This window comes from Passer montanus, unplaced genomic scaffold (assembly GCF_014805655.1).
Source record: "Passer montanus isolate IOZ18808 unplaced genomic scaffold, ASM1480565v1 scaffold58, whole genome shotgun sequence".
Classification (NCBI taxonomy): Eukaryota; Metazoa; Chordata; class Aves; order Passeriformes; family Passeridae; genus Passer; species Passer montanus.
This window is the reverse complement of record NW_024370816.1, coordinates 2620442-2636603: the sequence shown is the minus strand read 5'-3', so window position 1 is coordinate 2636603 and position 16162 is coordinate 2620442. Positions and strand designations below refer to the sequence as shown.

At 42.8% G+C, this 16162-nt stretch overlaps 1 protein-coding gene across 1 annotated transcript in view; it reads left to right on the top strand.

The window, feature by feature from the left end:
- CRB1 (crumbs cell polarity complex component 1) overlaps positions 1-16162 on the top strand; it is a 96432-nt gene that overhangs the window by 28333 nt on the left and 51937 nt on the right. Inside the window, exons 3-5 of the mRNA XM_039726410.1 lie at positions 4885-5080; positions 8534-8673; positions 10026-10208. Coding sequence (XP_039582344.1) covers positions 4885-5080; positions 8534-8673; positions 10026-10208 — 519 coding nt within the window. The remainder of the gene's footprint in view (positions 1-4884; positions 5081-8533; positions 8674-10025; positions 10209-16162) is intronic.

Here is a 16162-nt window from a genome sequence, read left to right as displayed (position 1 = left end):
GGAGGCATTTTAGTGATAGACTGCCAGTCAGGTAAGCAAAGGAAAAGAAATAGTCATACAGCAAAAAGGGGAGAAAAAACAGCTATTGCTTCAAGTGATTCAAATGAATAAGAAATAAGAGATGTGGTTTACAGCTCCATCCCCAAATCCCCATGCAGGAGGGGAAGTCAGAGGTAAAAAGCAGCTTTCCTGTGTCTAACACAGCACTCGTTGGAAGGCAGCCCTTGGTTAATATCCCTTATAAGCACAGAGAATGTTATTTGAAGGAAGCTTGTTACCTTCCTGCCACCCCGCTGCTGCCAGGGGGTGTCGGAGCCCGGGCCAGCTGAGGAGAAAACTACACAACTGAGGGAAAGCCAAAGAGCAGAAGGAAGGAAAAACCTATTAACAACCAGCATGGTTACTCTGCAATGATCACACTCAGCCCAGACCTCCTGTTGTACTCAGGAAACTGTATTTGTTTAACTGGCACTGTTAGTGGGGTCCAGGCCTGGATCCGCAGCCCAGAAACTTGGCTTGAAAGAGTTGGAATATACACCTTAGAGACAAAGGGAGAGAAAACGTAATGAAATAGTAAAGCCTAAACAAAAAGAAATAAAAATTTAGGTCAACAAAAACTGCTGATGGAAACTCACTCTGCTGGAGTCGCTCCACTTTCATCATGAAATTCTGCTGTTTCCCAAGCTGATGCTCTTTTCTCTCACCAAAAAAAGTCACCAAAGCTCCACACTTTCCACAAACAGAGTTAAGAAATGAGGAGAGAACCAAGGAAGGAGAAGAGTCTAAAATACACAGCAGAAGGGGCTGCAGTGTTTTACACACAGCTCTGACACTTCTTCCAGCAGCAAAAGAGACTAACCATAGAAATTCTATAGAGGAGTAGCAGACCATTCCTCCAGCAGTAAAACATCAGCTTTAAAAAGCTACTTAACAAAATGATTTATCAGAAGCATTCTTTTTTGTTGTTTTTTTTTGCACCTTGCTGTGAGTTGTGCTAAATGCACAAGCCAGAGGGATTACAGGATGAAAGCCTCGAGGTGTCCCCAGTGGTAATAAAACCTCGCATTTACCCCATCAGGGGATCTTGCCAACCCTTATTATCCTGGCCTGACACCATGAATTACTGTGGGAAGTCATCCACCTCATCTCATTTCCCTAAGATGTGAAAACAGGTTGTATCTCTTGATATGCAGGTAAAGAAGGTATAGTAAATCTATACCTGCAACGTTAACCAAATGCATGAGTTACTGGCTGCTGTTGCTACTTGTTTCATGGACTATGATGCTATTTTGTGTGATTGGTATGCTGCAGCACTTCTTAAAATAGCTGAGAAATGTCACACATAATTCTTACACAAATGGAAGAGGTTAGAATGCACCAAGAGCCAAAGACTGGAAAATTCAGCATGAAATCTCCAGTTTCTATGATAATGTTCTGCATGTGTGAAATTATTTACAAGACATGTGTCACACAGCTGTTAAATAATGAAGTTCAATTGGTTTGTTGAAGTTTTGCTGGCTACCCTAATCAATTGCATTTTCTCCTCCATTGGACTAATTGCACTTGCTTTTAATTCACCCCAACAGAGCATGGTGTAAGAGCCTGTTATTACCCACAGCTACGTGCATTAATTACCTTGCTGAAGCCCGTCCTCTATTGCCAGTGAACATTCCAGTATGAACTCTCAGGAGTGCATGGCAGTTCCAAAACCCATTTTCAGTCTCAGACAGCAAGAGAAAGCATTTCAGTGGCAGACAAAGTAGGTGCAGGGAGCTGGATTTGTTCTTTGTGCAATACCTTTTATGATGAGGTAACCATCGCTGCAATGACGTCTGTAGAATTTCAGGAAATTACTCCTGATAGATCTCCAAGCTTTCATTCAGTATTCTCATCAATAATGTATCTGCCATGCAAATATTAAGAATAGATGCATCATAAATAAGTCTTCGGCACTTAAAGGCAAGCAGAGGCACAGCAGCTCTACCATGGCATGGAAAACTTCAAGTACAGAACTCACTTCCCAACAAGCTCATGTACCTGTCGTTGTGGATGTAATAGCAAACCACACAGTCTATCCAACAGCAATTGCCAGCAGTGCAAAGCCTCTTTCCTTCCCCAGCTTTCCAGTTTCAAACCACTCCTCACCTTGTGTCCCAGCCAGCCCAGGTATTCAGTTCTGGTGAGATGCCCAAGCTGAAAAGGGACAAGCCTTGATCAAAGAAACACAACTTCTCCCTCTGTCTAATTTTTGATGTAACACTCTTCCTATTGCTTCAAGCCTGATGCCTGTAAATTAGCCATGTGACACTCTCCATCCAAATAATGGCACACAAGATTACTTTATACAGAATGAGGAATTTGGGGACAGCCCTCTGGACCTGCTGGACCTGAGTACAGCATTTTGTGCAGGAGAGCAGAAAGGGTGACCTGGTTACCAATTTCCAGCCATATTAAGAATGTACAGGTCCTCATGGAAGTACAGTGAGCTAGCAAACCCCTAGTATCTTTGAGCAGAAAGTGAAATTACACTCTATTTGTAGGCATGCAAGTTAGAAAACATTGGCTGTGTGTCCTTCATTTTCATTTGTCCTTACTTTTTATTGACTGGGGCTGTAGAAAGAAGTGCACAGTAGGACTCAGTGGAGAAGCAAGCAGTATAGGAAACAACCCTGGTTCTTCAGAGTAACTGCAAAAGTCACGAATGTGACTTTCCCACACCTTCCCAGCATTTCAATTCAAACCATTTGTGTGGTTTGGTACATGCAGGGATGCTCAGCCTCCTCCAGGACACCCAGGGTGCCTCAGCTCGTGGTGGTGCAGCCCTGTGCAGTAACTGCGGCGGGGCTCCTTGGCGCTCTCCTTCCCGCCTGGCATATGATATTTGGCATACAGCATATTTATGACAGAATGTTAGACTGAGGTGAAAATGCAGATCTAATCTTTTCATCTCTCTTCTACACATCTAAGAAAGCCTGACAGCAGACTCAGCGGAGGCTAGGAAGGGATTCCCCCTGTCTGCATGGCAGATCGCATTGGCTGGATGCATTATACAGGGAGAAGTTTTCTTCCGAGGCAACATTGCCGAAGGCAGGTTACTGGGCTTGATAGATTAAAGACATGAACCAAAACAACAACGCTATGTTCTCATGTTAATTGTCAGGCTGTTCTCAGGCCTGTAGTTTTAAATTTGGCTGAGCTGAGGATCAGTTGAACAGGGCTTGTTTTGTCACATGATTTTTAGTGTTCGCAGTAAGCTGTTAACAAGCTCTGGCAGATTTACGGTCACTAGACACACTTCTGCAAACACATTGTTTATAATTACAGTGAATTCACAGGGCAATGACCACAGAGGGACTGCTTACTATATCTGGCTGTAATGTACATTACCATAAAGCCGTAAGAGAGCGTTCCTGGGCCGGGCTCTTGTGGCAGGCTCCCGCTGAAAGTAGTGGTTAGCTGAGCAGTGAACCTTGAACTGGGGGCACGCCACTGGCAGCTTCCCCATCCACTATGTGGTCTCAAGGAACTATTTCTCAACTGCTGAAAATAGGAACTTGCACTTTAATGTTTAAAGGCAACAAAAAATAGTTATGAGTCAACATCTGCAATTTTTAGGTTGGCATTTTAAGACCTTTCCCGGTACTTATCCATAATACAGATTTATTCTTTTAAAACAAAGATGCTCACAAGCATCAAAATTAATTATTCATGAAGTGACAGTGCTAAATATTATCCATCTCTATGTTTTAAGAAAGATGCTCGAAGTTATAATGTACAAATTTCACAGCAGTACAGAGCTGACAAAAGGAGCATAAATAAAGAATTAGAGGTGACCTCCTAAGTAACTTGCAAGAGTGATACCCATCATCAAACATGCCTGTTCCCTCTCTTGAAAGTCTACCCTATCATCTTGTACTAAAACTTCACTTTTACAAAACAAAAGAAAAAAAAATAACCCATTCTCAGGGCTGTAGTTTTTCTTTCAAGTAGGAAATACACTGTAAACTTTTCAATACTGCGGCTACTTCAACAAGCCAAATAAAAAATAAGGAAATTCACTTCAAAGCAGCTTCTTCATTATAATTTGCTACTTTGCATCTCTTTTGTGGCTGATACTATAGCTGCAAAAAAAACTTGACTTGGCAGTTGAAAATTATTTGAAAATATTACTCTATTGCTTCAAACACTAAGTGCATAAGCATACAAACCCCTGAAATAATCAAACCTGCAAGGTATTAGTTATTAAATTTTCTTAGTGTCTCCTGGTCTGTGCTAGAGATAAGAAACAGGAGTGTATATTTAATCTGCCAACTATTACAAATAGATGTGAAGTCATGTTAGAACTGATTTATTTCTAGCAATTATCTCTGAAGAGCAGCTCCAAGATTCTGACCAGCTGCAAACATGGCACCATAGACCCATTTACTTGCACATTGATAAGCCTTAAAAAAAAAATTACGCAATAATTCACTGCTAAACAAAACACTTCCCAAGGAGTTAAAAAAACTGTGAATTGTCCATTTAAAGATCAATTTTAAATGGACTCTTATGAGATCAATAAACTGCTGGTCTCTTCTGTATTATGTAAATAGGATAGTAGCATTGTTTGAAAATTAGTTTGTCCTGTCTCCATGTTCAAGCTAACAGAAAAAGTTATTTTACCTATTCTTGTGAAAACAACTGGCTTCTTCTTTTGTAAATTCTGCCAAGCCCTGAAAAAACTGGTTGTGCAAAGCACATTGAGGAGGAAATGCCTTTAAAAACCAGGCAACTGCATAAAGAAAAAAAAAAAAAGATTATGCGGCTATGGTACTTCAGGCAGTTCTTGCTGAGATTTCCAAAGCTGTCTCCTAAGCCTGGGCTTTATCTTCTCTGCTTTTGAAGGAACGAACTGTGAGGTGGAGATCGACGAGTGCTTGTCCCAGCCTTGCCTGAACGGGGGGACCTGCCACGATTCCCTGGGGAGCTTCTCCTGCTCGTGCTCGCCGGGCTTCCTCGGGGAGCTGTGCGGCACCGACATCGACGAGTGCTCCAGCCAGCCCTGCCTGCACGGGGGACACTGCACGGACGGGGCCGGCGGGTAGGTGTGCCAGCCCCGGCCCGGGCTCAGCCAGGCGTGCCTGGCATGCCTCTGCGGATGGGAACGCTACGGGAGCCTGCCTGGCCCGGCAGCCCATCTCCTTCCACATCCCAGATTTCACTCCTTGGTCCTGCACTAATTTCAGTTTCGATTTGAAAACGATCAAAAAATGCCAGTCTGGTGTCAGAGCCAACAACAAAACATTTATGGCAAAGACTGACCAAGAAGTGTATTTTTTGTACTTGTACTTTAAATATTTACAACATGCTGTTTTCCTGGCTGTTGGTACTGTCATTTAGATATTAATTGTCTTTCTAATGTGTACCAAACTTTAGTTTCCAAGAAATATGTGAGATTGTATAAAACTGAATTTGCTGACAACAGCTGCCTACACTGACAGACAGAAGAATTAGAAGAGAGGCAGAGAAAAACTGTAGTAACTGTAACCATAGTAATAGATATCATTAGGAAATGTGTCAGAAGCTTTACAGGTATATAGTACAACAGCTACTTGTTCAAAACAACCGGCAGTCCACGGCCAAAAAAAGTAACAATAGTAATTAAAAAAAAAAAAAAAGAGACTACAAGGCAATGAAAAAGTGAGATTCTCCACCTACTGTTACTGGCCCCACACAGAGGTCCAGTTCTGGCATTCACTCACCAATAGTGGATTTTCTGGCTCAGCTCAAGTTTCCCAAACTGAACACTCATATATAAGCTCAGTCTGAAAGTTCCCCAGTGCATTCATGCAGGTGCTCCTCTTGCCAGTACAGGATTTGTCCTTAATTGTGTATTTTCCAATTTTTATAAAGCAGATTTGAAGACTTTGGTGCCCCAAAAATCAGTCCAGAAGTCATGTCAGCAAAAGGTGCGCTTGCCTTGAGTGAGGGGGAAAGAGATCATATTCTGGGAATGAGTTTTTGTGCAGTGTGGTGACATTGCACCAGCCTTGTGGAGCTTCTTTTCAGCAGCACTGAATGGCTGTCAGCAGGACAAAGCAATTTATTATTTCCCAGTGCAGCTAAAGCATGGCAGCAATGAGAGGGGGTCACCTTGGACCTGACTCGCTCAGACCTGTGTGGTAACCTGGAAGCCTTTTGAGGATACATGTGTGAGGTGAGCAACTGGGATGCTCATTCAGGCCAGACTTAATCCTGCTCATTTTTCTCCTGGCTTTTAAATCTGAGGTACATGCAAGACCAATTTTAATTGGCTTGTAATACTGCGGGATATCTGGAGAACAATTGGAGCTCTTTCTGTATTTGTTGTGTGATGGAAAGGAATGGACAACAAAGCAATTCAAAACAGAAGGGTGTCCAGCAACTTCCTTTCTTTTGTGCATTTTTGGGGATAAGTGAAGAATTGTGGTATTTAAGCAGTAGTTTTTCTTTTCTGACTAATCTACAGTACAGCTGAGGCTTTGGTGTCTGCCACCAGCTCTCACAGAAATGTGTACAAGGCAATGGATTTAGCACAAAAAGCTGTAAATACAAACATCAAACCAAATTCTCTTACAAATTTCAGACTGACCTTCCAGTGATGTTTCAAGAATGTAATGAGGTACAAGCTGATCTCTTAAGAAAACATTTTCACATAAGTAAACATTCTTATTTAAACTCAACAGTTTACAGACTTAGCTGGACTACAAAACCTAGTGTGCCCAGGCATAGAGGATATCCTGCATGATCCATGTCTTTTTTCCGTAGGAAATATTCCCAGGAGCTCTAATGTCCATAGGAGATACCATAGGAAAGAATGCCTACATGAACTGCTTTCTGCAGATTGTGAGAACATCAAAAAATAAGTAAAAAAAAAAATGCTAGGTAGAGTATCTAAATTATCACTCTTACTATGAAAAGCCATCTGCCTGCTCAGCTGAAGCCTGCTCACAAGCAGGGAACCATCCAGAATCCCTGAAGGTCAACAGCAATGTCAAATGCTAAAAGATACCCAAGAAAAAGGCACACAGGTGGGGCTGCACGTTAACCAGTGAGTTCTGGATATTCCTCCCTGGAGCTCTGGATATTCCTCACGATTCTGAACCAAAGGGGAAAGTAGCTGGGACACAGGCAGAAAAAAAAGCTTTCACCAAAGCTGAACAGCACCAAACTGAAGGTGCATGGGAGAAATGTGTGAAAAACACAGCAGTAGAAGGAGACTTCAGGTTTGAGAACATACCTCAGAATGAAAGTTACTTTTCTGATTCACATCTTCCTCATTACTTTTTATATCTGAAATTCAAATGCCACCTGGTCTAAGTCATCTCTGGTTTTGATTTAGGAATAATCCATACACCAGTAATAAACTGGCTGGCCAGAAGTTTCTGCTTATGCACACACTTAAACAGTGTAGTAAAAAGTTTACACTTTTTGGTCTGTTAGACTGCAGGAGCCAGTTGCTCTCTGATGTTGCTTTATGTTCAACAATTTCACTTTCTCTTCATACTCCAAGTCTAAGTTTACTCCAAGTCTAAGACTTGGATATTAAGCACAGAAATTATCAAATAGGTATACTTAAATCTTGCCCAGCAAGATGCCCTAGGGATGCAATTGCACAATAAGGGTGTATCTCTTTAATGTAAAAGAAAATAGAAGAAGAAATTTTGATTTCCTGTATTTTTCTAGGTCAAGATCATACAAGCCTGCACAGTTAACTTGTATCTTGCAAAAGCCTGTATTTTCATATGACATGTACATGTTAACTTTATACTTGATTACCAAAGAAAAGGAATGATGCTTTTTATAGCACTCATCTCTCTAGGAAAAAAAAAAAAAAAAAGGCAAACGAAACTTCCCAAAGTGCCAAAGACATTACGGATATCTGCACATTGCTAATTTCTATATGTACACTAGTTTGTTTACTTATGTTGTAGTCACACTGCTGTCAAAAGGGAGTGTATTACTGTTGTGATTGGGACTAAGCAAGCAACTGACATTTTTGTTCTAACCTAACAATAAAAGGCTGGTTTGCAGAGAAAAAAAAAATCATTTAGTTGAGGAAAAAAAAGTATTCCTTATTTTTCTGCCAATGCAATTTCTACCAGTCCAAGAGGAAAGGATACTAACACACTTTCTGCTCCCTTTTCATTTTGTGAAAAATGTTAATCCTACAAAAAAAAAATATTTTTAAAAGCATTGGAAATGCCACAAACTTTTTTTTTCTCTCAAAAATTAAAAGAAGAAGAATAAAGAAGGATCAATAATTCTTAGAGCTGTGTCAAAACCAGCCCACAAGCAGTCCTTTTTCCCCAGACAAAACCACATACTTCAGGGAAAAGCTCATTGTTGGTTCCCAACCTCTGCGGTTTCTCCTAAAGCACCAGATGGTGGTCTGAAGCTGGACTTCCCCTGTAAGCTGCGAGCCAAGGCTACACAAGAAGCCTGTGCATGTTTGGGAACAAAGCCCAGATCTCTTGACTCCCAGCCTGAGTGAACATTGCATTCTGTGTTGCAGGTACAGCTGCAACTGCACCGGGACTGGATTTATGGGCTCGCACTGCGAGACCCTCACTCCCTTGTGTTGGTCACAGCCGTGCTACAACAACGCCACTTGTGAGGACCATGCTGATAATTACACGTGCCATTGTTGGCCAGGTAAGCTCCAACTTCTCCTATACATGTTCTTTGAGTAGTAGTAGACAGTATTTTTTCCACACACACAGCCCGCCCCCCGCTCCCGATATAATGAAAAGTTGAAGCTCCATAACCTCAAAAATCCTCTATGGCCTGATGTTTACATGGGCTTCACTCATCATAAGGCAGAGCCCTTTGGGTAAGCTGCTTGCTTTTTCAGCTGAGAAGTGATTCTCCTGTATAGCAGAAGTGGGCAAGAGAAAAGGCACCAGCATTATGGTGCCAAGATAGGAGATAAATTAAAGCTGGGAGCCATCTCCCAATTACTTAATCCTTCAAACCATGTGACACTTGCATCACTGCTGCAGCTGATGCTGGTTTTAGTCTTCATTAACCCAACCTTTAAAAACTTCTGTCTGGCAGTGGATAGTCAAGGCTGTGTTCCCTACCAGCTGTTTGCAAACGGGTTCCCACAGCCCGGTGGGGACACAGACCCTGTGCTCCTGAGAGACCAACAACTCTATCAGCACACAAACTCCAAGAAGCCTCTCTAAGGAGTTTGTCTGTGAGGTTACTGGGGATGCAGGAGCACAGACAGCACTGCGAGCCCTAAATGCGCCAGTATTGTTGCACTACACAAGTCTTGGTGCAACAGATAAGGAAAAATTAGGCAGAACCCTTCACATTTATCCAGAATTCAGGGATCACTGTAGCACTTCAGCCTCCAGATGAAGCACTTTACAAACACCAAATTATTTATACTCCCTACCCTCCTCCTCCTTCCCACAACCTAAGAGTGCATAACACCACAATGCAGTGCCTTATTACCCACACAAATCTCCACATTACTGCCTAAAAAAGACCCAAAGAAATCCTTTATGGCGAGCTCAGCTCACTGATGTGGAGCAGCCACAGCAATGTCCTGCTGCCCAGCCCTGGCAGGGAGCTGCAAGTGAGCACTCGCAGCTTCACGGAGCTGAGGCAAACTGAAGCCGTGTGCAGCGACTCTTCACAGGGTATAATCCGGGTCTGGAAGAGAAGAAAGCACACGGAATGACAGAACTGCAGAACAGTTTGGGTTGCAAGGGACCTTAAAGACCACCTAGCCTTCCTGCTCCTAAAAAGGCACCTACAGGAAATATGGAGAGGGAAGGGGAAGTGGCTTCAAACTGAGAGTAGGTTTAAATTAGATACTAGGAAAAAATTCTTTACTGTGAGGGCGGCGAGGCCCTGGCACAGGCTGCCCAGAGAAGCTGTGGCCGCCTATCCCTGGCAGTGTTTAAGGCCAGGCTGGCGGGAGCACCCTGGCCTAGCGGGATGAGGGGCTGGAGCCGCAGTGCCACAGCCCTGACCCTGTGGCCGTGTCTCCGCAGGCTACGCGGGCCCCCGCTGCGAGGAGGACATCGCCGAGTGCCGCAGCAGCCCCTGCCTCGCCGGCGGCGACTGCCTGGAGCGCTCCTGGGCCGGCCTCTACGGGCTCGTCCCGGGGCTGCCGCCGGCCTTCCGCTACGACCGGGCCGAGGGCTACATCTGCCGCTGCCCGCCGGGCCTCGCCGGTAAGGGCCGGGACCGGGGCCGGGGCCGGGGGGGGCCCGCCGGGCAGGGCCGAGCCGGGCCCCGCGGAGCGGCACCGCTCCACCGCCCGCGGGAAAACAACCAGCACAGCTCTGTCCTTAGAGTGCAAAAAGAGTCGAATGTACAGCTGGCCGTGATCCTGACAGAGATGCGTCCAGAGCTGCATTTATTCCGTAGCCAGCGCTATTTAGCACAGCCGCAAACCGCTCGGGTTTGGACTGTGTGCTGCTGGGGCTACGGTACTGTTCTAACTCCAGCCGCTTGTTCCTTTTGAAGGAAAAAAAATAATTAATAGCTATACTAATTTATCCAGCCTTCAGTTTCTCATTCCATTCATCTCCCGAGAAGTTTGTAAATTTCATGTCACATGAAATGTGTGACTGCTGTCTCCAACATAACACGTACAAAAGCTTGCGGAAACCACAGCTTTCGCTCTGAATCCTCTACTTATTTTCCTTCGAAGTGGCATCGAGACTTGTTTTTGTTCCAGCCCTTCCCCTTAACTGTCCTTCCCTATCCTGTCACTAAGTGTTGCTGTTGTTCTTTTGTTCTGCTAAGAGACCACAGTCTGAGGCTTCTACCCTGGCTTTCAGTCTCCCAGGCTGTCCCAGGCACCCTCACCTCTTCACATGCCGCTGCTTTCTCTTCAGCTCCTGTCAGGGATGGCCAGACCTCCAGTTTCTTCTCCTTCTGTCTTGTCCTAATGTGGAAACTTCTAAGCTCTGTGAGAGAAACAGAAAGGCGCGTTTTGTTGATTAACATCCTTTGTCCTCTCATTTCCTGATTAATTGTCTTCACCTGGCTTGTTTGCCTGATTTGGGTCATGATTCTATGGGTTTTGTTCATACAGAGGACTTACTCCCAGTCTGAAACTCTTAACTGGTCTGAAAAAAGTGTGTCAGAATGTATGTAAATATATCAATCTTGAATCAATTTTTCAATCTATAATCTCACCATTCACAATGCAGGACTCTCCAAAGCATGAGGGAGCAAAAGCATTGTAGACCTTGACATTTCTACTGACTCAGTATGCAAATTAAATTACATTTAAAAAAAAAAAAAAAAGTAAGTTTAGTTACATACATACATACCTGTTGGATAATATCTATATTGGATAATATCTATATAGCATTAATGAGAAGAAAACCCCAAAGCAGTTATTCTTACTAAACAGTTTGCCTACACTTTGACAGGAAGACCATAATCTTTAACAGATACTTTTTGGCAGTAGCACTGCCCATTTCTCTCTGGTCTTTCCCCTTCTCCCATGTAGCCTGAAAATAAGAAGTGCTTAAAATGAGCCTCAGCCTCCTTGCATGTCAAAAGCTTCAGCACAAAAAGCCTTTAGGCAGGACTGGAAGTGTTCACCTCCGATCTGGACAAGCAATTTCTCCAATTATAGCCAAATAATAAATAATCCCCTAGTTTTAAATTAGAATTAGAGAAGATTTAAGATTAGATTTGATAGCAGTAGTGTGATTCAAGGCAGCAGGTGAGTCCTTGGTCAGGACCATTTACTATGTGGTGCTTATCTAATGGAGATTAACTAACAGCCACCTGCAAAAAAGGTCAGATCCTTTCATCTGGATAACATCATATTTCACTGACACCCCAAATTCTATGTTTCTGCAGCTATAACTCAGGAGTTTTTCCAGCCTTAACACCTGAATTGTTGTATGTGCTTCAGATATAACTCCTCAGATTCTTATTGCAACAGGACAGAGATTTTATTGAATAAACTGCATTTGTTTTATTATATCTCTATCCTCAGTAAAGCATTCATAATAACTATAATTATTTAATTTAATTATAATCATACTTCACCAAAGCAGGTTATATGCATAAATAGTAATCCACATACCCAAGGGCCTGATCCAAAAGCCATTGAAATCAGTGGAAAGTTCTAATCTAATGCTGTATTGACAACTGAGGATTCTTGTCAATACGTAACAAGCATCTTTGAACTTCCTGGATAAGATTACAAACAAATTAGTATAACTGAACTGAAAAACTGAGAATATCCACCTTTTGGACTACAGTTTTAAATCTAAGGGCAGGAGATAATGGAACTTAAACACATGTTTAGGTCAGGATAAAATATTTTCCTCAGAAACTGGAGAAAGGAATAAATATTACCGGGCAGTATCTTGTTACAGATAGTGATTTTTCAGGTGACTTGAAAAATAGTCAGTAGTCCTACTGAAAGTCTTAAAAGGATCAAATCTACAATCAAAATTATTTAGACAATTTGATTCTTAAATGTATAAATCCCAGTCTGGAGACTTTTCCCAGCTAGAAACTCTTTGAGGACACTAGATATTCCTTAGCCAGATCTAAGAAAATTTTAGCACAGGTTCTACAAAGGGTTAAACTTCTTTTAAATCAGTGTTTGTGGATACTCAAATTTCAAGAGGTCTCAGTACTTCTGCAGTAGCAAGCCCTAGCTTTTTTTAGATTACCTTGGCATGCTGGCCCCCTAGCACAACAGTACTTTTAATAAATTGGGCTTTCATTTAAAGGTCTTGTGATTTGTTGCTGCGAGGTAAAGGCAATAGTTACCCTAGAAATGTGTCCTTTCATACTGTGGATATATTGTATTGCTCTAGCACTGCACCTTTGTTAAAAAGGCTGTTATTTGAAAGGTTAAACTTTTCACTCCGCTCATGAAAACCTGTGAGAAAGGAGAAAGGCAGACCTATGGATTTGGTAGTGACTCATTTCACCAGGTTGTAATAAACTTAACACCATGTCAAAATTAGAGAGCTCCTGAACTTGCAAGGTCCACCAAGTGACACATTCCAGAGTGGAGCAGAGCCCAAGGAGCAGGGAGAGTGCCAGGCAGGCAGGTCCTGCTCCTGTGCTGGGGGACAGTGCTGGGAGCAGGGATGAAGTGCATGCATTTTCCTTCAGCTCGGTGAGGAGGAGAGCAGCAGAGCCCATCCCCTGGCTGCAGGCAGGGTGCCTGCTGTCACACACGAGTGCTGGCTGCTGAGGGCCTGGCCGTGCTGCTGGCTTGTTTTCTGCTGTGTGCCAGCTGTGCCACCAGTGCTGCTGCTTGCTTTGGCACCAGGAATTCCTAAATGGTTTTTGGCCTTTTCGTTTGTCTTGTTTTCTGTTTTTCCCTTTTAAATTTCCTTGGCCCTTTTCCCAGCCTGTTGGACTACTGCAAGAGAAATGATATGATCAGACTGGTGTCGTATGCATATTGAATTCCTGCCATATGCATGGGGGAAAGAAACTGTCTCCCAGAGCCAGAAGATGAGGCAGATAAATGGCCAGTATGGGAGAGTGCTGAACACTCAGCTAAGTAAAGAGAACCTCAAGCCAGACACTGAACTGGGAACATCATGGGACCAGTTCTTAGAAACTGAATGATTTGGGCTCTCGTTCTGCACTTAGGGCAGGGTGACAGAACCACAGAGCACACAGAGCTTCCATCTCCCTGCATGTCTGCAGGTGCTGCTGTGGCCAGAGCACCACCAGACAGCAGGGCAGACTGAGCCAGCCATCCTCCTCTCCCCTGCCTCTGACAGTGTGGGACAGAGATAAATATTATTTATGGGTAGTGGGTAGGACCATAGGCACATTACCACTCACTTGGGACACTCAGAATACATACATATATTCTTATAACTATAAAAATAATTATGCATCTTCTTTATTTTTTAAACCTTAACCATCAACATAATAATCACACAGCCACCATCCTCAGCTATATAAAGCTTATATGACTTTAAAAAATTAAATCAAGGAGATGAATAATAAAGATCTCATCTCCAAAATCCAAAATGTATATTTTCATTTATTTCTTTGTCTGTCCTTCAGCTGTTCACACCATGGTAGTCAATCATTCCTCCATTACACCAGGTTAATTCACGTTATGTCCTGGCCTGTCATCACAGTTTAAAAGGTTATTTTCTCTTGATTCCAAGACTTCAGAATAAGAAAAAGTTGATCACGGAAAGAATGAGGATAAAAAAGGAGAAAATACAGAGAGAAAAAGCAATTTCCAAGTTAAGCTTTCAAGAGCATCACTCCTCTTTTCAGTGAGACTCAGGCCTCTCCCTCAGGGAAGAGAAGCACTCAAAATTAACAGGTCCAGAGGTACTGTTGGCTAATTATTATTCCCATATGAGCAAAGTTTCAAGAAAGAAAATGTCGATACTGTGAAATATCCATCAAAATTAGCTGGTTTACGGAAAAATTCCAAGTACATTTGTGTGTACTACACAGATGAATTGCTGAAAAAATAGAATTAGGGCTTGAGATCTCTCTTTCTCTCTGGACTACTTACCACTGTGGAACCACAGAGAGGCTGCAATTGGCATGCAAACACATTTCTTCACTGCCCAAACTGCATTGACAGTCAGTATAGGATCCCTTTTTCACTGTTGGACTGCTGTGAAATGTTCCCCCCCAAAACCAGCTCGGTGGTGTCGGGCAGGTGTGCAGTCCAACATGAAAAATGTGGCTGTTCTCTGTCACTGCTTTCCTGGACAGATTCCGACAGCGCTGCCCCATCTCTGTCCCAGCCCCTGCGATCTCCACGTGTCCCTGGGTTCAAAAGCACAGGGGAAGGAGGAGGAGCAGCTCCTGTCCCTGCTCCCAGCCAGTCTCCAGGGGCTCCAGCATTCCATGGGCAGCGTGGGCATGGGCTGGACCAACACAGGATGCCCTCAGGGCCTGGCAGGCACCCACTGCCTGTAAAAACCCTACACCAAACAGACAATTAGCACTTTAAAGTAATTTTGCAACTCTGCTAAAGTCTCTGATCTTGAAAGAGCATTTGGACAAGCTTTTAATGATTCTAGGCACTAATACTATTTAACATTTCTTCAGTTAGGAGCATCCTGGTAAAGAGATGTTCACATTTTCAGAATTGATTCCTTCTCAGTTGGCTCCTCTATTTCTGCCACAGAGTTCCTCCTTCTTCCCTTTTTTCCTAATTTTTGGAAATGATCAGAATATTCTCTTCAAATAACAAAGTGTGTCCTTTACCACTGGTCTGTGGTCTGTTCCAGGGGGCAGCAAATGCTTTCAGACCCCAAGAGTGAGGCATGATCCTCAGCTTCTTCTTGTCTCTTCAGTCACAATCAAACTGCTTTCTTTGCAATAAGCACTAATGATTTGTCATGTGCTTAGCTCCCAGACCAAGCACACTGTTAGTGATCACAGTGTGATTACCCTTTCTGGATAGTTCTCCAGAAGGAGAGCCAAGGCTGAGCTCACAATTCACACACTCTGTAAGGTAATGGCCGTGCAAGGGCAGCAATACCTCAGAACATTGTGGGCAGCACTGAAATTGGGTTGTAGCTGGAAGAATTTATGGATCTGTCATTCCTTTATCAGTTACCATTAGAGAACTAGTGGGACATTTCAATTTCATTTCTACTGCAGCTAGTGTTCCTCTTGAACAATTTTAAGAAATACCATTTAGTAAAAGAAAGTGTAATTTTTACATTCTTTCACCATATAAATCACCGCAGCAACTAAGACTGACTTGTGTTTTTCATGACAGCTCTTTCCTTAACAGCCCATATCTTGAGACACTTTATGAAAGCCTAATAGCTTTTTTTTTTGGTAAAAATTAATCTTCCTATTACTTAACTTGTCCCCTCCATGGCAGCAGACTCTGAGAGCAACTGCTTGAAGGCATTGACTCTGCCTGTAGTAGTTACCTAGTGTTTACCACTGGTTAAAAAATCCTGATTTGGTGGAAGACACTTCAGAAAAGAGTAGCATATGTTCCTAAGTGTTATTAATAACACCTGAAAATATTTCTGTGATTACAATATTCTGCAGCTTGGGTTTCACTCACTAGAATTTGAATGTTTGGGTATTATCTGCACTTCAGAAAAATAGAATAAGGTCCAATAGGATCATAATGAATGACATTACTTTGATGAATAGTGAATCTCACAGCTCATGAAGGATG